The 22313-nt window shown below is 46.3% G+C and overlaps 1 protein-coding gene across 1 annotated transcript in view; it reads right to left on the bottom strand.

The window, feature by feature from the left end:
* The window catches only part of LOC129334336 (ephrin type-B receptor 5), a 211808-nt gene that overhangs the window by 60723 nt on the left and 128772 nt on the right, over positions 1 to 22313 (bottom strand). The window contains exons 5-6 of the mRNA XM_054986362.1: positions 21732 to 21887; positions 17485 to 17823 (exon numbers count right to left, since the gene is read on the bottom strand). Coding sequence (XP_054842337.1) covers positions 17485 to 17823; positions 21732 to 21887 — 495 coding nt within the window. The remainder of the gene's footprint in view (positions 1 to 17484; positions 17824 to 21731; positions 21888 to 22313) is intronic.

The raw sequence follows: 22313 nt of genomic DNA, 5'->3' as shown, positions 1-22313 counted from the left end.
TGCACTGTACTGAAGGATTGTTTAAGGCTCAATTAAATTGGTTAGAAAAAATTGAACTAATCAAATCAAAATTCTTATTTTTATTCCAAAATTTAACAATCAAAATAGGCTTAAAAGAGCTAAAGCCTTGGCAAACTAAACTAAGCAAATTCCTTTTATCAAACAAAAGACCAAGAATAAACTATCACTTATTAACTAGACCCTCAAAATTAGGAGGACTAGGCCTTCCAAATCTTAGTAAATATTATGAAACAGCCTAGATTAAGAATATTTTAGTTTATAACCCGCTTAATAAAGAACAAGCATGGTTTAAAATAGAACAAACATATGGTAAACCTAACCTTCTACAGGAACAAGGCCAAAGAAAGACTAACCACTTACTGGCAAAGTGTTGAACTGTGGGCAAATATGGGATAAAAATAGGTCCTCTTTAACACCCAGTACCTCTGCTATAATGACCTTTCTGGGGCAAAGGCCCTCCAGGTCAGGCTGAGGAATTTTATAAATGTAGGAGAAACGACGTTTAGATTGTATTGTCGAAGGCTTTCACGGCCGGAGAACGATGGTTGTTGGGGGTTTTCCGGGCTGTATTGCCGTGGTCTTGGCATTGTAGTTCCTGACGTTTCGCCAGCAGCTGTGGCTGGCATCTTCAGAGGTGTAGCACCAAAAGACAGAGATCTCTCAGTGTCACTGAGAGATCTCTGTCTTTTGGTGCTACACCTCTGAAGATGCCAGCCACAGCTGCTGGCGAAACGTCAGGAACTACAATGCCAAGACCACGGCAATACAGCCCGGAAAACCCCCAACAACCGACGTTTAGATTCCTTGACATTTTTTATAAAGGTAAGCTAAAGTCAAAATCTCAAACTGAATTAGAAATTAAGATGAGAGATTCCGTGGTACCAGTATTTTCAATTACATAACTTAATAGATAGCCCAGATATTAAGACTTAGATAGGTTCTTAACTTCTTTTGAAATTCTTATGAAGAATAGCCAACACAATACAAAAGGCATGATTTCTATACTTTATGACCTTTTGAACCAAAAAATATGGACTATTGTTTCCACCCCACAAAAAGCTTGGCAAAAGGGCTGTAAGAAAATCATAAAAGATGACTACTGGAATTGTATCTGGTCATCTACTGTACATACCTCCAAATCTATAAATATTAAACTTCAAACTTACAAAATCTTTGGTAGATGGTATTATACTCCCATTAAAACTCTACTATTGTAAAGCAAGCAAAGATTTTAGATGTTGGAAACGACGTGGGAACATTGGCACTCTACTGCACGGTTGGTGGACATGCCCAAAGATCCAAGCATACTTGGACAAAGTCATCTCCATTATAGATAAAATAACAGGCAACACAATACAATGTAAACGTGAAACAATGTTGTTGAATCTTTGGAAGAACAATACTGTACCAACTCAGAGAATAGATCTAGTTTAATTAAGGTTAACAGCAGCCAAGACAACAATAGCCCAAAATTGGAAGAGTGATAAAATTCCTACTATTAGACAGTAGATGTTAAACATTTGGAATCTTTTAATATCTGACAACATAACTGACCAAATAGTCTAATCAGAAAATCCTAATTATCAATCCTTCTTTGTTGAGAGATGGCTCCCCTATTTGAATTACATCACAAAATATACCTCCAAAGAGACTATTGTGCCTAAGAAATATATTGATTTTTACTTATATTAATCGTTTTGGATTTGTAATTAAGCTATTTCTCATATAACTATTATTGTACTAACATTTGGAACAATGTTATAACTGTATTGTAATTGTTTAGTATTGTTATTGTTGTAAAAGTTTTAAAAGTTATTTTAAAAAAAGCTTCTGGAAAAGAGGTTTTTAGGAATGCCCCTGATGCAAATATCTTCCACAGGATTTGACGAGGAAGGCAAGTCTGCAAAACGGAACTGGAAAGGGCCGGAGGGCCCAAGGGAGCCAATGTGCTGCGAGCTCTCACACCAGCAATGCTCCTCCCCCCCCCTTGCGGATCACCTGAACACACCTTAAAACACACACTTCTGCATTTCTTTCATTGTTAACTACAGTAATTACAAAATAGGGGTGTTTTGCAATTGGGCTTGTCATTCCCTCACCTCCAGCCTCCGCCCCCCATCATCTCTTACCTGGCTGGTGGCAGTAAGGTGTGGGAATACAGCTAAGTCTGATATTTGGCAGAGTATATCAGACTTAGTGGAATACTCAGTAGAATACTTCAATCTCCAGTTCAGACAGAAACCCAGAAATAAAACCATACAAAACAACCCAATAATGAAAAAGTCCTTTGGGAATTAATAAAACAAAACCAACTTCCATGCACACCTACTTAAGAACAGAACAACAAAGAGATTTGTTGAATCAGACCAAGCCAGCATCCTGGCTTTCAGCAGTGGCCAGTCGGATGCTCTAGAGAAGCCCAGAAGCTGCTCCTGAGCCCAGAGGTCTCGCTTGGCTACCACGGCTAAGAGCCAATGAAACTCTCCATAAATCTGCCTAAACACCCCCTCCTTTAAATCCTTCCTCCCCAGTGACCATCACTGGATCTTGTGACACTGAATTCCACGGGAACTGCCCGCACTTAATACTTCGCTTGGCCTGTCCTGAGTGTCGTCTGCTCCACTCTCTGGGAACAGGCAGGGGATAACAGCAGGCTGTCCCAAGGTCCCTCAGAGGACCTCCCCAGGTCCCAGAGCCTTTAAAATCACGCTGAGCAACTGCCTACGGCCCCATAATGCCATCGCCCAGTTCTGATTTAGAATCCATCTGGCTGGGCCCAGTTGTTGCTGTTTTTAGTGAAACGGAAGATTTGTGAAGGGGCCTGGCTGCTGTCCCACCGATGGCAGAGGGAGATAGAAATGAAGCTGCCGCATGTTGGCGCTGGGCATTTTCCACTGAAATGTGTTTCAACAGTGCTCTCGAGGAACACAGGATTAATTCTCAGGGATTAATTCAAGATTACAGTGTTTTAGGGATTAGTATAACTCCTTGCTTGCTCCTATAAACACTCTCTCCTTTTTTGGCTTATATTGATTCACTTATTCCATTTATTTATGTAGGTTGCTATCCCACCAGCAAGAGATGAAACAGAATGAAAAAGCAGTCGAAACCAGCAACCCATTAGACCAGCATTCCTAAAAAGGGGGCTGTCACCTGGCAGGCGTCTGAGGGGGAGGGGTTAGGGTACCTGTGGGGATGCTGTCAGCACAATCTTATTCCATCACTTCCAGGGAAAACCCAGAATGCTGTCATGCACTTTTAGAAACTGTAGATGCAGAGAAGATGCATCTGGCAGGGAGAGCTGTGGTTATCGAAGGCCCATACTGCATTGGAATTGGATGGTCTAGCTGTTTGGCTTCTACAAACTAACAGGGCAAACTCCTTTGAAGCCAACTGATCCACACACCAAAAGGAGATGTTTACATATACTAGCAAAGGAATGTTTTGATTGCTCCCTCCCCCTCCCCTCCTAATTGCCTCTTCCCTCTGCTCTTCTGTGTTTGACCAGTCTCTGTATCAGGCATCTGAAGAAGAGAACTTGATTCTCGAAAGCTTATGCTAAAATAAAATTGGTTAGTCTTAAAGGTGCTACTGGACTCTTTTTGATTTAGAAACTGTAGAGATTCGGGCTGCTGGACTGGAAGATCTCTTGCTCCCCCCTGTGGGTAGCTCACAACAGTAGAAAGAACACAACCGTGATGAAATTGCTAAATGTGAAAATAACCATTTTAAATCTTGTCACAACATGCTATATAAATAACTCTGTATAGAAAAATCCCATAAATTCATAAACGTACTATAAGAGAGTCACTATGTATATAGGTGCTCGTTCAGATGGCAAATCATACAACAACTCCAGGAAAGATTACATATAACTAGCAACAGAGACCATTGTAAAAAAAAATGCAATGGGCTCTAGTAGTGGACCTTGGGAGGGCTGTGCCAGCGTAGCCCCCCTCCCCCCCAAGGCACTGCAGCCAGCTAAGGTGGTGGGAAAGCCATGCAGGGGGGGGGGTGGGACTCCCCCATGCTGCGCCTCCCTGCTGGATGCATGGCCCCTCAAGAGGCCATGGCCCTGAGGCCTGGCATGGAGTTCCCACAGCCCCACGATGGCCATAGGGAGCCCCACCACCTGACACGGCCTTCCTGCTGCCTCTGTGGCACCTGTGGGGCCACGCTGTGTCTCCCCACCTGCTCTGCAGGCAACCCTCTGAGGGGCCACGAAGCTGGTGGAAAGGTGCAGCATGACCCTGCAGCTGCCACAGCTCAAGTGGGAAGGCTGTGCAGGAGGGGTTCTCCCTCTAAGGGGTTGGGGAGCTGGCGAGGAGGCACAGCGCAGCCTCACAGCTGCCAGAGAGGTGGTGAGAAGGCCGGCTAGGGAGCCTCCCCTGCGTTGCACCTCCCTACCGGCTCCATAGCTCCTCAGAGGCCTGACACCAATAACTCTCCTTGTACGCTTGCGCGGGTGCACCCACAGGGCCGCAATGCGCCTGTGCCAGGATAAAAAGTGAGTCATTGTCAACACGGCTCGGCTTTTATGTATAGGATCTACAAAATGACTCAGTAATCACTTCAACTGTCGCCCTAAGTTCATCACAGTTGTGTTCTTTGTACTTGTGGGTTTTTTTTACCACGATTCTCCCCTTCTTACATTGCCCAGTGAGTAACTGATAACCCTGCCTCGTTTATAATGAATATAGCAACCAAGGGCACAAAAGCATTTTAAAATAAACAGGAATCAGCATCACTTTACTTTGAGCTCTGCAGAGCTTTCTGAATAGAAACAAGGAGGCAAGTATCATGGCTCCTCCAAAAGCCCGTCGCAGAACAGTGGGGAAACTACAAAGAAGGCCCTGCTCCTTAACCTCATTCCCTGGTCTCTGCACAAATTGCCCACTCTCAATTCACTAACCACGCTTGTGTTTATACCTTTACAGAACCGTTCTGATAGTGCTTCAGTACTGTGACAGCTACCAGGGAGCATCTTCTTCCCATAGGAAAAGTCTGCAAGTTTCCTAGTCTCCCAGCCTGCTCTTGACCAACCACTCCTTGGATTACAGAAGTTTTCCCCATCCGAACCTCACCCTGGATTCTGAATCACCTGGCTATGTTTATGGAGTGCAAATAATGCACGAATAACCTGCTGGTTTTGATTTCTGGAATTTGTACAGCGTGCTGCACATACAGAGCTTTCCCTTTCTTATGTGCCTTGCTGTACTCTGTTAAAATGCCATGCAAAAAAAGAATCCTCCGACATTGAACAGGAGGGCATATAGTTTAATCCCCCACTGGGGGGGGAGGGCACCGCCTAGCATCAACCATACGCCTGGCGGAACAGCTCCGTCTTGCAGGCCCAGCGAAATACCAACAGGTCCTGCCAGGTCACGCTCTCATAAGACAGAGCGTTCCACCAGGCTGGGGCCAGGGCTGAAAAAGCCCTGGCCCTGGTCAATGCCAGGTGGGCCTCCCTAGGGCCAGGGATCTTTGATAGATGTTTATCGCTCGAACAAAGGGTCCTCTGGGGCTCACATGGGGAGAGGCAGTCCCGCAGATACGATGGTCCCAGTCCACATAGGGCTTTATAGGCTAATACCAAGTGGCAATTATACATCACGTTTTTATAACTATTAGAAAGTGTACAATGACAAGATAGGCTCCCTTTATGTTAAGAAAACAATGTTGTACTTCCCTAAACAAGAATCTGATTGTGCCAATTCTGCTTCTACGACACATCTCTTGTAATGCAAGAACTGTGCTAGCGCTAGAGCAGTAAGTCTGGTGCCCATCTTTATTGGACCCACTTTTACTAACAAGAAGAACAGAAAAAATTCCTGGTGACACTAAAGTCTCTGTTTGGGAAACTCTGTTGAACAATAGTTCTAAAGCTTGCATTCTGTTTTTATACACAGAAATGGTTGCTTCCTTTCCAGAAGCAAATATCAGCAAAAGGAGAATCCAATCTATCGACAGTTTAGTAGACTCCATCTTCTCATAGTAAACTGGCACATTAGCTATGTATAATTTCATTTACTGTACACTCCATGTTGGAAAAGTCAAAAGTAAATAAGTTATTACCACAGATGCTCAGATACATTTTATAGGAGGAATAAAAAGTTAGAGGAAAGCAGATGGATGAAAGGGGTAGAGAAGATGGGGCAGAGGATCCCTTTGTGGAATCGTAGACATTTTCTAAGTTCTTCCTTAATGAATGTACTTCAGATTCACTCTATAGTTTTGTGCATCGCTCCTTTTGTGAGCCATTCATAAAAACTGGTTCAGCAAGAGAGAATGTGACTTTCTCATACATCTGCACCAGCAGCTGTTTCAAATAGACTTGAAACTACTAATTTTGTGAACATTCTTGGCAGCAGCGCTGAAAAAAGCCCCCCCCCCAACTATTTTTCAACACTCCCTGCAAAAAAAGTTTACTTAATGTTCAGTTGCTCTGACAAGAAAAATGGTTAGCAGTGATGGCAGAGCGAATCCAAGTTTAGGGTCTTTCTAGATCTGCAGGTTTTTAAAGAGTTGGATCTGGGTTCCCCAGCCGTACAGCAGTTAAAAGGTTAAATGAGGAACACCTGAGGAAAAGACCAAGGACCCGCGCGAGCAGCCGTAGCTAGTGAGAGAGAAGAACAAGTCATGGCAAACAGCAGGCGACTGCATGGAATGATTCTGCCTGGTGTAACACGAACAGCAAGACAAACCTACAAATACTCTTCTAATTTCCGTGTTGATTTTAATGGAACTCACATATGAGAATGGGCCCCTGAACTGGACTCAGCATCGACCTTTGGAAGGCTGTAGTGTGGGCATTAAGTTAGGCTGTGGTAAGATTTCAGTAGCTTCTTCATGCTGAAAGCAGAACTTCTCAGTGAGAACTCGTTAGCTGCCGCACTGTCCATGAATTTCAGCAGGTGTGTATAGCACTGAGGACCGACGAGGCCATAGCATCTGCCAAAAGCAGGTATGTTGTTGTACTGATGGAACAGCAAATGCAGGCAGTGAAGCAATCTTTGCTGTGTGGAAAAGGGGAAATCTTTGGGACCATAGAAAAGATGGAAGTGTGTGGCATAAGCCTTTTATGAATTGTACGAACACTGACTCTTTGGGAAGCATGTACAGAAAACAAGGTTGCACTTACCTGTAACTGTTGTTCATTGACTGTTTTTCTGTGCAGGAACACAAGGGAACTGCCCATGCACAGGCCAGTCACAGACATTCTAAGGCTCCTAAAGGCGCTAAACACTTGCCCCAGCCTTTTCACACCCTTTTCCTTTAGGCGTGGCTATAAAAGATGGGGTGAGCGGCTCCTTTTCTCAGCTCTCTAAACTGCTAGTGTAGAAGAAAGGTAATAAAAAAGAGCACACAGTGGGGAAGGAGGGGGGGATGAGTGCCTGGACAGAAGAACTCTTGATAAACAACAGTTACAGGTAAGTGCAACTTTGTTTTCATTGCTGTGTCTTCTGTTAATCTGCTTGGGGGTTGGACTAGATGTCCCTTCCAAACCTATGAGTCTACGATTCCTATTATGTTGGTAGGTGAATTTTATTGAGTGGGGTATGCTATTCATCCACTTTACTAACTCTCCAATTTGAGTACGGTCACTATATAGTAAGAAAACATAATCTATGTACTTTTTGTATAAGATGATATTGTTCACTGCTCCATTCAAAATTATTTACGTTTCCAATCATAGCATGAATAAATTAGCCATGCTTGAAGCGAAGGCACTGACCATTGAGGTGTAGCCTCCCTTACAGTCAATTTCTATAGATTAGGAAGAATTCTACCTTTGAAGTAGATTATAAGAAAGAAATTGTTTAAACAATTTAAAATTCGAGGATTACCTGCAGGATGTTGTTAGCAATGTGGTAGGTCGTGCTTCCCACATTAATAGGGAGGGCAAATCTGTATTCTCCCATCAAAGGTCCCGCCAGTTTCTCAAAGGAATGTTTAACTTTTAATCCCAGTAGCACTTCTGGTTCCTCAGTGGTCCCTGTCACTGGTACGTTCATGCCTTATATGTTGCTGCTCTTCGAACCTTGCTCGGTGGTGTGGCTACCACTGAAAGTGAGCTTTTTGGTGGCTATCACTTCAGTGAGAAGGGTAAGCGAATTGTCAGCACTCAGGGCTGATCCACCATTCCTTAAATTTCATGAAAACAGGATGGCCGTCCAGCCAATCCTCGGGTCTTTACCAAAACTCTCGTGCCCTTTTCACTTATCTCAAGACATTTCTCTGCCAGTATTCTTCCCTAACCTGCAGTCTAAAGCAGAAAAGGCACTCTTAAGATCTTAAAAGAGTGTTGATGTTTTATTTAAATAGGGCAAAAGGGTTTCGTGCTGATCCACATTTATTTGTGCACTTCGGAGGCCCAGATAAGGGAAGGAGGGCTTCAGCCCAGACCATCTCCAGACAGACTGTTTCAGGTTGTGCTTGAAGGTTGTGCTTTTTCATAAGCTTTGTCATCTGATCAGTGATTCCTTTGATATATGGCAAAAACACTTTTCCTGTGGTAAACTGTTTTTCCTTGGTTGTTTGATTTATCCTAGGTTTAATTGCTCTTCTGATTTCATTTCTGGAGTAGCCATTTGCTTGAAGTGCGTGGTTTAGATTATTAGTTTCCTTGTTGAGAAAGTGTGGTTCACATATCTGTCTTGCACCGTCTACTAATGTTTTTAGTAATACCTTCAAGCAGTATTCAGACCCACCAGAAAGAATACAACAGATGATACAAAAGACAGTAGAGACCCCCTAACCTCTGCAGGAGTATACCGCATACCCTGCAGCTGTGGACAAGTTTACATTGGGACCACACAGTGTAGCATCCAGACAAGAATAAAAGAACATGAAAGACACTGCAGACTTGCCCACCCAGAAAAATCAGCAGTGGCTGAACATAGCCTAACTCAAACAGGGCACAGTATCCTATTCCAGGACACTAAAATACTGGACAACACTTCCAACTACTTTGTCAGACTGCACAGGGAAGCCATTGACATTCACAAGCATAAGCACAATTTCAACAGGAAAGAAGAGACTTTAAGAATGAATAGAGCATGGTTTCCAGTCCTGAAAAACACCAGGCTAACTAAACACTCTATACCCGACAATAGCCCTGCAGAGAAGATTAGCACATCAAGCACCAATCCATATGCAAAAGAACCTCCTCAGGATACAGTGAAGCCTCCCTCCACTAGCATCCCACACCCTGGGAAACTCTTATAGGATGACTCAGCCCAACTCCACCTTCCTGAGTTGATATAAATGACCTGCCAACATCTTTTCCACACTGTGACACTGAGAGATCTCTGTCTTTTGGTGCTATACCTCTGAAGATGCCAGTCACAGCTGCTGGTGAAACGTCAGGAACTATAATGCCAAGACCACGGCTATACAGCCCGGAAAATCCACAACCATAGATGATGAAAATCATGTTTTTACCATTTTAGCAGGGCAATCTAATCCTACTGACTTCAGCGGTGATAGACGTATTAATAGCACAGAGCTATTAATATCTTCTATTTATTCTCTTTCTGGTCTCTTGCACAAATTATAACCTATTTGTAAATCCCAAAATTAAGAAATCCCTCCAAAACCATGAAATTCAGTGCCCAAAGAAGCATACATCACCTTGCCTTCTACATAAGAGATTCTTTAGTAGCATGTTCATAGTACCTCTTTACTCTTCTTAAAGAAAAATCTGAGCTCAGGCATTCTAGAATGACATATTTCTAGTTCCACATTATTGTCACTCCAGCAGATGAAATATTGTTATTGATGCTAATGAGGTTACGGTGCTATGCTTGTGAAGTGTAAAAACTGCCTAGTCAGACAACTGGTAACAGAGTATCAGTCAGTGGCCACCCTACAATCTCGAGGAGCAGCAAGCACTTAAAAGACAATTCAGTTTAAATTAATTCACATCTTTAAGCTATCGGACTTACAATGATTTCATACTGAGCTTTGAATATGTAACCCCTGGGTTAGATACTCAGATCGAGGGTTGCCAGGTTGCCCTCTGCCTCTGCTGGCAAAAGAATGATAAACAAAACAAAACAAAAATAATCACCACTGGCCAAATAGCATTACATTTCTTCCAGAAAAAATTGCAGAGTCTCTGGCAAGTTCTAGAGCAGCTTGGAACGGCATCACTTCCAGGGAAACCATGTTTTTTTCTCAGGATGTAATGCCACGGCTGACTGTGCTCCCTATGTCTCTGCCCCCCAGATGGGAGTAGGTTTGTGCTCAGCAATCAAAAATATTTGTTCAGTGGTATATCTTTGCAATTGTGCAGTAGCAAAAGTACAAGAACTCGGCAGCCCCTAGGGGGCAGTATATGTGTATAGCAGTTAGGGACATTTGGAGTTCCCTCCCCTTTCTGCTAAGCCGCTTCCTTCTTTGTCCCACAGTGCAGCTAATCAGGCTTGGCTCCCCCTCCCCCTCACTTTCCGCCAGCCACGTAGCTAGAACACTTAGCCCCAGTCCCTTAAAACAAAAGGGCCGTACATTTTCCTCAGCTGCAAAACACAAATACAAATACCATTACTGTCCACCTGCTTCAGGCGTCTTGGAAGAACCTGGTTGGTAATGGGTGGAAACAGAACATCAGATTATATGGACCTCAGGACTGCCCCCGTGCCTCAGTGGGTGTTGTGCTACTGTGGAGAAAGAGCAATCGCTTGCATTTCCTATAGACAGCAAAATATCCAATGACGGGCGGCGGGGGGGGGGATGCAATACTGGCCTGACCCAACAGGGCTCTTTTTACGATCTTCTGAACGGCCGGATGTAACCCTAAGTATGCCTGTGTGTGTTACGTGCCCTCAAGTCGCCCCCAACCTATGGCGACCCTATGAATGAAAGACCTCCAAAACGTTCTGTCCCTAACAGACCTGCTCAGATCCTGCGAACTGGAGGACGTATGCATATTCAGAAGTAAATCACATTTTATTCAGTGGAGCTTATTCTCAGGAAAGTGTTTGTAGGATTACAGCCACAATCATTCATTCAGAAAGGTTTCTGCCTTCTCACCCTCCCCTGCTTTTATCTTGTCTTTCTCTGAGCACAGACAAGACATCCTGCCTGCATGTGTAACTGGAGGAGGGAAGAAAAGCTGCGTTAAAATGTAAGCTGCGAAGGGGGACTAATAGATGGAGGTGGGGAGGGTCTGCATGACGGAGGAACGGAGGCCCCCTTAGCGTGAGCTGTCACTGTGAATCGAGGACAGCTCATCTCAAGCGCACTCCTAATTATTTCAGGGAAGAGAATGGAAGTCGGGGGGGGGGAGAGAAAATGGAACACAGGAAGAACCTGGTCACAATACCCCCCCCCCCAACAAGCACTGATGCTCCGGAGAAGAGACTACCACGGCGCTGGTCCCGACCCTTCTCCACGGCTAGAGCAATTCTGCTGCCTCCATGAAGCTAAAGAGTCCTGCTGGAGGAATCAAGCTAGTTTCCATATTTGGGGACAGATCCAAAGCATCCTGTCAGGATTTTGCTACGGGCAAGGGTGGGCATTGCAAGACACAACAGTGGAGCCTTAAAAGACTAACAAAACTGAATGTGTCACTGAACTTCCTTTTTTTTTTTTTTTTTTTTTTGCTACAAGACACTAATTCAGCCACTGCTCAGAAATCTCATGCAAATCTGGCTGTTCCTTTCTCCAGAACCTAGACCAGAAGCACGAACACGGAAGAGGGAAAGGACCACCAGATTCATCAGACACATCAGGACAGAACGGGGGACAACATAGTTCGAGGGTGGCATCTGACCTACCAGAGCCCTGACATGCTCACGATCCAGAGATCTCTTTAAAGGAATATGGATTTTAACACCACGAATGGGAAGGAATATGAGACTGCTGGGCTGACCATGCTTCGTATAAACACTAAGGAAGTGGTCTGTCTTCATTCCTTAGTCAACCGAGTGGCACCACAGAAGCAGCAAAATCAAAACACGTGAGGGTGTCCTAAACACCAGCTTTCTCTGTAATCTCTCATTCCTCAGGGTAGATGTATCTGGCACTGGTTTATCATAAATCTTCTCTGGCCTTCTGGCCTCCTGGTTCAGGCGGCTTGGGTTCAGCTAAGAAGCACAGTACGGTGTCCTGAGCATATACAACCAACTTCCATTGCGGTATCTTACTCCTGAAGGAAATACTGAACCCCAGCGTGCTTTATACCTTTCTGGCTCCTTTGAAAACGGTTGCTTGGGCTGAAGCAATACTTGAAAGGAGCAGTTTCACGGCTGGAGGGGGGGGGGGGGTTTCTGCTGGACCCGGGTCTCTTGTGGGATGAGTAGGTGGTTGCAAAGGCCAAGTGCGTCTTCCACCAGTTTTGGCTTGTGGGCCAGCCGTCTCCTTTCTCGGCCAAACAAGATCTGGTCACTGTGGTGAATGAGCTGGTGACATCTAGATTTGGTTACTGCCACGTGGGGCTGCCCCTGAACAATGTGGAATCTGGATAGTATCTTTGGTCGAAAATCCGAGCATGTTCTAAGAACTCCCCTTCCTTGGTGGATCTTAAGAAAGGGAGGGTCTGATCGCAGAGCTGCCAGCTCACTCGCTCTTCTGACTGATTATTGTAAGAAAGGTTAGGAATCTCAGAGGGCATGTAGCTAGCGGTTCAAAGGGTTTTGCTAACACCAACTGTGGTGACCACTGGGGCACAATTCTAGATACTGTAGGGAACTTATTCTTTAGACCCTTTAGACCTTTTAGAAAAAGTTTCGAAGTACGATGGGAGAAGACTGTCTTCCCATCTATAGGTGGATGGAAAGTGGAAATAGCTGCTAAGTAAACTTTAATCGGTGCATTCAAAAGTCCCTCCTGTTTTAGAGTTCAAGAGGAATTCCAGTATTTGAGACAAAGGGCAATATAATGGATCCGGAGTCCTAAGTCTGGCTCATTCTGAAAATCTTTCCCATTTATATGCATAAGCTTTTCTGGTATTGTCCTTCCTTGCATTAAGTATGACCCCAGCCACACCTTCGGAGAGCCTGCCCTTTGCTGGACCAACCAGGCTGTCACTTTCAGTCTGGGTAAATAGTGATGTAGGAGCCCCTGACAACTGAGTAGTTCCGGCATCAATGGGAGGTGATGTAATGAACCCCTGGACAGGTGCATTAGGCGGTGAAACCAGGGTGGTTGGGGCCAAAATGGCATTACTATGACGCTTGACCCATCTGTCTGGACCCAATTTATTCCCTTCCTCCTGAGCTGTCCAGCGGTAATTCTCCTACGCTTGATCAGTTAAGCAGTCGGTGGACAAACAGGCGCACACACTTGCAGACATCCGGAACACTCTAATCTACAATGCAAATTAACCAATCCCATGCCCATTTACAAAAATCAGCATTTGCCCCAAATTCAGGCTTAACACTGGTGCAGAGCAGGGTGGCATTCTAGATCTTCTGGCTATTGATGGGATTCTCGGACAGAACTGGGTCCAACGTATAAAGCCAGATTTTTCAAACTGTATTTCCCACAGTGAATAATGCATCTTGCTCCCTTGGAGACCTTAATCAGGATTTTGACGGGAAACGAGTGGGAGTGGAAGGAGTGGAGATGCACTGTGGTTATTCTCTATGGGCTCCTATGTTTCTGTCCCACTCCCTGATTCAATTAAAAAAACAACACTTTTTAAAAACTGATATGGCCCTAATACAACGTATGCATGCCAAAGGCACAAATCCCTTCGTTTAAAAGAAAAAGGAGCTTTTTTTTCTTAGCCATGCCCACCCCCTTGGTATATTATGACCAATTACTTGCTGTCTGGTTAATTTGTTTAGCATTTTATATTTCAGAAGTTAAGAGAAATATATTATTTGTTTGTAACCTCCTTGATTTGAATGAACGACAAAAAATATTGCCTCATCATCACAGCACAGCTTTTCCACAGTCTATCCAAAAACAGACCTTTTAAGCGTTGCAGAGAATCCCCCCCCCGCACCTTCGCTGATACTTGAATCGTCTATATCTGACCAGTTTCTTTTTGCCTTCCATGCATCTGACGAAGAGAACTGTGATTCTCGAAACCTTATGCTACAATAAAATTGGTTAGTCTTAAAGGTGCTACTGGACTCTTTTTGATTTTGCTACTACAGACTAACACGGCTAACTCCTCTGGATACTTGAATTTTTGCCCCTGAGATGGTCATGCTCAAGTGAGCCCACTCACAGCTGTATGACTGGCCTCCAGCAACTGCTGCTGTTTCCTTTGCTTTTTGGCACCTGAGAAAGATTCTTTGGTTTCCTCCAGCCACAGAGGTTGCCTGCCTTTCAGAGTAACTCACACAGATTACATTTTGTTAACTTCTCATATGCTTTTTCTCTGGAGACAGACAGGCCGGTGCAACGCTGTAACATTTGTTTTAAAATGTCCTGAAATACAGAGCTGCCGCAAACGAAAAGTAGATGAGAACTGAAAAGATGGAAGGAGGAGACATGGCAGAAGACAACCAGGGGAAGAAGAGGAACAGTGACGTAGGAAAGGGAGGGGTGAGCGCTGGGAACGGAGAACCAAAAAGCAGCAGAGAGTGAGAAGCAGCTACGTTGATTAGTGGGAGAGGAGGGCAGCTCAGACGAAACTACTTCTGACTGAATGTCCTCCTTGTAGAATGTCTCCCCTAGAGATGTGCAAAAACTGACTCTTCATTGTCTCAGATATGTAGAACTTCCCGCATGGAACTATGACATCTTTGGCACACTCATCCCCCACCACACACAAAAAAGATGTGTGATTTACACACACACACACACACACACACACACACACACACAAGGATCCAAACTACTATTGTGGACTACATATGCAGTTGTATCTGAAACAGCTTAACTATGTGCATTATATTCCCCATTCCAAAGTATATACAGAAACAGAACGCTGGCCCAAATCACAGCTGCACAATGTACTCAGCGAATTCAATAGCGCCATTTCAGATTTCAATGGAGGAAGGAGGTCAGATTCTAGTCCAGGTCAAAGCCCTGCCATTAGACATAGTCAAGATTAAATAGCGTAAACAGTTGCATTTTAAGAGAATGTGTTTGCTTCCTAATAACCCCAGCAGTGTTATCAATGCTGTTGTTTTTCTTAACAAGTAAACGGGATGTGGACCTTTGGTATGCACAGAGCAACTGTGTGCAAAACCACTGAGTTAGCCAGAGAAACAGGTTCTTCCATAGGATCAAGGGAGTTAGTGGAAGAGATTTTTTAGAATAAGGAACTTATTTTGAGACTCTTAAGAAGTCTGACGTCTTGTGTGTGTCAAAACAATGTTTTAATAGAATAGCCTGTCCATGTAGTGCCTTAATTTAAGAGTTGCTTTTTGCAGGTATGACTCATTTTTTTTTTGTTTCTGTGAATGTTTTTACTATTATTAAAGAAGAAACAGTCCCTTCCAACAAAGAGAGGTGGCAGTCCTAGGGAGACAATCGTCACTGCACCCTGATGCTGATTTACTCAGCTCTAAGGTCATTGATTTCAAGGGGCTTAGACTGGCAGAACTTGACACAGCACTGGGCAGGAAATGAACCCCAGGCACAAACGGCTTAACTGGGCATTATGTTCTCCCTTTGGAAGCACAGACAGCAGCATAAATGCAGACCTGAATCACTGCTGAGCCTCCCATGTTCTTCTGATTTAATTGAGTAATGGCTCGCGCAGGCACTGCGTAATTTCTTTCACATTTCCAGTGGAACTGTTTGTGACGCTTATCGCAAAAGCAAAGGCTGGGTTTTGCTTTGGGTATGAGAAATCCCAGCTCTTCTCAGCGCCCCTACTTTTTCCTGCACGCTGCTGGCAGAGAAAGTTGCTGTGCAGATGCTGCATAACGGGTCTTTATTTCTGTGACAGGATAAACGTTCAGAGGCCTTTGGCCACAGCCTGACAGAGAAGAAGACTGTTGCTCACAGCAAAGCAACTGCTCCTCTGAGGCTTGCAGCTATTCCTTCCACCTCATTCCCTCCCGGGCAGATTCTGATATTCCCTTTCTGTCTGATTATAGTACCTTCTCTGGGGAAGGATGGTTGCTCAGTGGTAGAGCAACGGTTTCCCATGCAGAAAGCCCCTGGGTCAACTCCTGGCATCTCCCCTTAAAAAACAGGGTCTAGTATTAGATGATGGGAAAGGAAGACCTTTGCCTGAGAACCTGGAGACCCACTGCCAGCCAGAGCAGGCAACGCTGACCTTGGTGGACTGACCAATGGCGTGACGCAGCAGAGAACACACCCACAAGTTCATGTGCAGACCTGGTACTTTGCCAAAAGGGAAAGGACTTGTGGATGCCAGGGGTGGGGGCAGGAAGGGCACAAAAGGGGGCTTGAAGAGTCTTCTAAAAACAGAGAACAGCAAAAATGCAGTAGAAAGAATTCCAGTGATAGCTGACAGCGACTTAAGAATGTCAGCCAAGTGAGCTCATGACGTTCTGATTTACCATGGCATAAAACCAGATTGGATCCCTCTAATGTCATGCAGGCTGCAATCCTAAGGACACTTTCCTGAGAGTAAGCCCCATCAAGTCACATGGGACTTGCTTCTGAACAGGCCAGGTCAGGATTGCTCCTCTCAAGTTTGAGAGCGCTCCAAGTACTTCACATAATGTATCTGGTGGGGAAACTGACCACAGCAAGATCAGCTGGTAGTGACTTTACTACAAATTGGGAATGGGGGTAGGCTTAAAGAAGAATGAGGCTTGTGAAAGAGGAGGCTCCAATGGATCGTGCCCCCGTTCAGCAACACTGTTCTCCTCTTAGCCACCCACCCCCCAGCCATCCTCAGGCCCTGCCGCGCCACCTCTGTCAGTACCTCAGCGGCAGGTGCCTCTGCAGAGCCCCAGGCCCCCCATCAACATTAGGGCAGCGGGAGCCAACGCCCAGGCACAACCCCTGGGGAACAGCCTCCAGCCGCCCAGCTGGCTCCTCCTCCTCCTCCTGCAGTTGCCCAGGCAGCTCGACCTCAGCCAGGCCCACAGGAGGTTTTCGGCAGCATGAGCCAGGCAAGCACAGGCCCCGGGATGCCAAGGGAGCCACCGGAGAGGCTTCAGAAGCAGCACGGATGAGCCAGGCAGAGAACAGAGCAAATGCCCTGCCCTGGCTGGGGTGGAGCGGGTGGGTCCGGGAGACTGCAGAGTCTACCCAGCCCTCCCATCAGAGAGAAGGGCCACTCGGGGAGGCTGGGCAAGGACTGGGAGAAGACTCAAGGAGGTGGGGCAAGGGGAATCTTCAATGGCAGGTTTCTGTGAGGGCCGGGGAGGATTTGCAGGGCGAAGCAGCTGGGGAGTGCAGCCACCCCCAGGGCAGGAGAAGCGACAAGGTGGCGCAGCCCCCTTCTCTGCCTACCTGAGGGCGGAGGACCCCTTCCTGGGGAGCCGGCAGGATAGCAGACAGTCAGGTGGGGTGGGGGGTGCAAATAAGACAGGGCAGAGCAAGGAATGGGAGTCGACGGCAAACGTCCACCCTTACCTGCCTGGCTGGTGCTGACATTGATGGCGGCGTACTGGGGGGCATCTGGGCTCAACTCAGTCACCAGGTTGACAGCTTGGACCTCGAAGGTGTACTGCACGCGGGCCAGGAGGTTAGAGACTTGGACCCGGCTCTCCGTCAACCCTACCTGGCGTGGCTCGAACTGGACGCTGTCCCCACAACGCACACAAGGCCCCAGGGACCCTGTCGGGCACACCTTGCAGATAACGTTGAAGAAAACATCCTTTCGGCCGCCCAACTCCTTCGGGAGACGCCAGGTCAGCAGGACGTTGGAGCCGACAATCTCGTAGCTAAGGTCACGCGGGGCTGAAGGGGTGCCTAGGAAAAAAGCAGAGCGTGGAAGTGTGAAGAATTACAATGGCTAGAAGAAGAGCAGAGAGGGGCAAAAGGACAGGGACGCGGGCGGCCAAGTTCTCTCACTGCCCGGGTCTGCCTCTGGCACTTGACAGCCCGTGTCGTGTAGTGGTGAGACTGCCAGACAACCGTCCGGGAGACCCAGGTTGGAATCCCCCCTCTGCCCTGGAAGCTTGCTGGGTGGCCACGGGCCAGTCACACACTCTCAGGATAACCTACCTTACAGGGGTTTTGTGAGGATAAAACGGAGGAGGAGGAGGAGGAGAACGGCACTGCAAGCTGTTTGGGGTCCCCACAGTGAAGAGAAGCCGGGTGATGACTACGGCCACTACTACTACGCTCCTTACGTGAATGTGATTAAACGATCCGGGGATTCCGAGTTGGAAAAGTATGACAGAGGCTCAGGGACAGCCTTCCCTCTAGTAGCATCCGCCTTGGGCAATGGCTTATGCAGTTCAGGGGTCATTTTGATTTTTAGCCCCCTGCCCCCAGTACGCTGCTTTTCTCTTGCAAGCTTTCCCAGCCAGCAAATTATTTGAATTTTCGTTACAGTTGACATTCTGGTTCTGATTTGCTGCTCTTTCTTGCTTGGCGTTACGTTTTGTATGGCAATGACCCTCTCTCACGGCCTTTTGTAAGCAGAAGCACCGCCATTTTATTTTGCTAGCTTGAAATACGAAGCAGCTTAGTTGCTTGGCCTTCAATGCATAGCAATGTAAGACAACATCTCGGTCAGCAAGGCAGTAGCTGTAAACAAGGACTAGTCTGAGCGGGAGAGACAAGGGAAGGAAAGTTCCACTAGGGCACAGAAACAGAAAGAGGTGGGTTTTCCTCGGAACAGAGCCTTTGTCTCAAGACGAAGAAGGTATAAAAGACCCTCCCTGCCCTATTTGGCTTGCACAAGTTTGGAGCCTCCTAGGCAGGTAAAAGCTGGGAGTTCCTACCTGTCACCCGCCTAGCCTCCATTACAGCAGGCAAAGAGCTCCGACCCAAATCCTCAGAGGGGCCCCTCTCTCCTCTTCCAGAGGATCCACCATACAGGCAGCCCCTTCCCTCTATCTACTTCCCCTCACTCAGTTACGGCCCAGGAAAGGAAACTTAGAGGTTATTTTCCTTATATACAGCTGCCACCATTTACGTGAACTGGGCCCATTTAACGTGACCAGAGTGTGTGATAGGCCCATGCATGAGGTATTTCCCCTCAGCCAACGATTTCAAGCCAGCCAGGGTTAAACAAAACAAAAATAAACTTTATTTACAAGATGGAACTTGGAGTGAACGGATTTCAAACGAATAAACAGAGTGGAGTTAAACAGAGAATGTTTCCAAGTATCAGAACAGATGAACAGCCAGCAGCCTCCCTCCGCAGCTCCCCAAAGCCTCCCTTCCCTCCAACGGAGCCTAACTCTCATTGGCCCAGCATTCCGCCCACTCCCACTGGCTGTTTCTCCGGAGAGGCGGAGCTGGAGCCATCCTTGTCCATCATGGCTTGTCTGAGAACAGAACATTTCAGAGCATTCTGGCGGACACGAGACAGCTGTCCGAAACGGCTCTGACTTGGCCCTAAGCCCTTTCTTCCCCTTGCGCTGTGGTGGTCCTCTGCTGTGGAATGTGCCCCTCTGGAACAGGGGTCCCCCACCTTTTGGAGGCTGCGAGGACCTTTGGAACTGTGAGAGGTGGTGAGTCGCAGGAGGTGGAGGAAAAGCCAAAATGGCTGCCGCCGGAGGAGGAGCCAAAGAGAACACTTCCCTCCTCATACCTCCTGGGAAGAAGGAAAAATTGAAGGAGGGACGGAACCACTCACTGACTGTGGAAAGCACAGGTGCTTTCCAGTCCTCCTGATCTTCCAGTGAGAAAACCTTTCCTTTGAATGAGGATAGCCAACAACATGCCCTGCATTACAGTGGCCCTACCCACCTTCAGAAAAGCTCGGTGGGTGCCAGGTAATTACGCAGATGCCATGGCACCCATGGGCACAACGTTAAGGCTCTGGAGCTAGGGGCTGCTACTCATACAAGACCAGCAGTATCTTTCAATGAGTCAAAAACTATCTTGTGACACGGGAAAGCAATGCACAGCAGAGGACCCCCCCCCCCCCCGCCACAGCCGTAGAGGGGGACTTACAGAAGCAAGGCAAAGAATTCACTTATTAAAATATTTACACTCTGTCTTATCTCCACAAACTCAAGGCAGCTAACAAAATCCAAACCTTCGTGCCTCCTAACTCCCACAATGTGTAGGGATACTCACCGTGCAACGTGACACGACTGTGCTCTGCGTTACCATTCCAACCAATGGCAATCATTGGCAGGAAGGTGCAGAAACCCTCAACAGGATGAGGTCATGCTGCATGGAGAGCATCTCTAGACGTTCTGTGGAGGAGGAGACGCACAGCTGTGGTTTTCAGTGGCTGCCGCAGCATCTAATTCCATCCTTAGAGTGGCGTTCTACCTTTGCTGTGCTAATGTGTCATTTCAATTGTTCGTCTATTGCCTTGAGTACACATTCCCCTTCAAAGGTGGCTAACAGATAATAAGAATCTGTGAAGGTAGCGACATCTGTCTCATAACACTAGAACCTGATGAAACGCAATGAAACGTGCTGGAAACAGATTCAAGGCAGAGAAAATGAACACCTTCCTAACATGACACGATGCTAACTTGCAGCATTCACTGTCACGCAACGTGATTGTGGCCACAACCTAAGATGCCATCTCAAACAGAACTTGGCAAAATCCAAAGGTAAGTATAGTAAGAGTTATTAGCTATGACACTTACATATACGGAGGAAGTTTATTCTTCTAGATTAGCCAGAACTTAGTCTGACTTAGCCAACCCAATCTTGTATCTGGCTATTCATTCATTGCATGCATGTTTAAGGCAGCCTTATTGTGTTGTTGTCTTAATCCAGTTTTATTTTGTTATTTATTGTATGTAACACTGCGTTGCCCTTCGCTGTTCTCCAATCTTGTAATTCCTGCCTTCCTGTCCGTACTATGCTGCGCTCCCTCAGCAACGTTCTCTCACTTTTTAGGTTTTGTGTATTATATGCGAGGCATCCTTTTTAGTCCATCCTGAATCTCAGCAAGAAAGGCGGAGTATATAAATAAATACTCATTTTGTGAAAATTCCATGCAGGGAATTCTATTCCTAAAACATAGCTGTCCCAACACTTTATTGCCTAGAAAGCTTACTAGCAGGACATGAAACTCTTAACAGCTATCAGTGCTAAAAAACAACTGCTTCAGCCCTTGGTTGCACAGTTGTGTTTTCCATTATAATGTTCCATGTGCCTGCCCACGAGCAAGTTCCATAAGGAAAATACAAGGAAATACAGCTGGAGGGACATGTGGTTGGTAAGTAAGACCTGATGGCAAAGGGGAAGGAAGTAAGGTCTCGAGGTGTTAAGCATATCAAGAGGTCCAGAGGAAGGAGTGATGGAGGGAGCAGGCATGACGGAAGAAACACGGGGGTGTCCTCCAAGCAGCCTTCTTCCAGCCTAAGGAGCCTTCCTCCAACTTGAGTGGCTCTTCCTCCAACAGAACAGTCACTTACATGGGTGGAAGGCTCCTTAGGTTGCAGGAGGGCTTCCAACTTGAGTCAAAATGAAAGGTGGGGTATAAATATTTTAATAAATAAGTAAATAAATAAACTTCGCTAGTGGAATGGCAGGGTAGGGGATAGGATCCATCCTACTAGGGCAGACTAGCTCTGGGGCTAGCAAAGGAGAACGTAGAGAACCCAAGACAGGAAAGTGGAATGCCAGTCTTGGAAGGCCAGCCTTCATGGCCACATTCAAGCGGACATTTCCACCACTTCCTGGCCATCTCTGGTCACTGATCATGCCCACCCAACTCAGCCCCAGGTACTTACTGGTACAGGGAGCATCAGAGGTGTCCAAAGATGAACGGTAGTATCGGGCTTGGCAGGCACATTCGCTGGAGCCTGGCATGGAAGAAGAGCTGTGGGCAGGACAGGGACTACAAGAGGAGTCACCCGCAGAGGCTTTGAAGGTGCCAGGAGTGCAAGCTAGAGAGAAAAATGGTGGAAGAAGGGAGACATCCATTAAACCATCAAAGACAACCATTTCATGAGCAGGAAGCATTTCCTCATCTACTAGTAAATAAAACAAGAATGCATATGAAACTACCTTATACTGAATTAGACCACTGGGCCATCAAAGTCAGTATTGTCTACTCAAATTAGCAGTGCCAAGGACTTTTTTTTCTGGCAGTATGCACCAGTACACAGTACTGGCAGCTGTTTCCACAATATCAGCATCTCTTTTGGCCAGGAGCTTTGGGTCCCCAAAGCCGTAAACATCACGACTACTGGAATCTCGTTTTTTTTAGGGGAAAAGCTGTGGCCGCGGCTCTCCAGATCTCAGGTGGTTTTTCACATCAACTATTATCTGATCCCTTTAAGGGGAACCGCTGGGGACTGAACCAGGGACCT

Source organism: Eublepharis macularius, chromosome 8 (genome assembly GCF_028583425.1).
Source record: "Eublepharis macularius isolate TG4126 chromosome 8, MPM_Emac_v1.0, whole genome shotgun sequence".
NCBI classification, from domain to species: Eukaryota; Metazoa; Chordata; class Lepidosauria; order Squamata; family Eublepharidae; genus Eublepharis; species Eublepharis macularius.
Note: the sequence above shows the minus strand (reverse complement) of the source record. Positions and strands in the feature narration are given on the sequence as shown.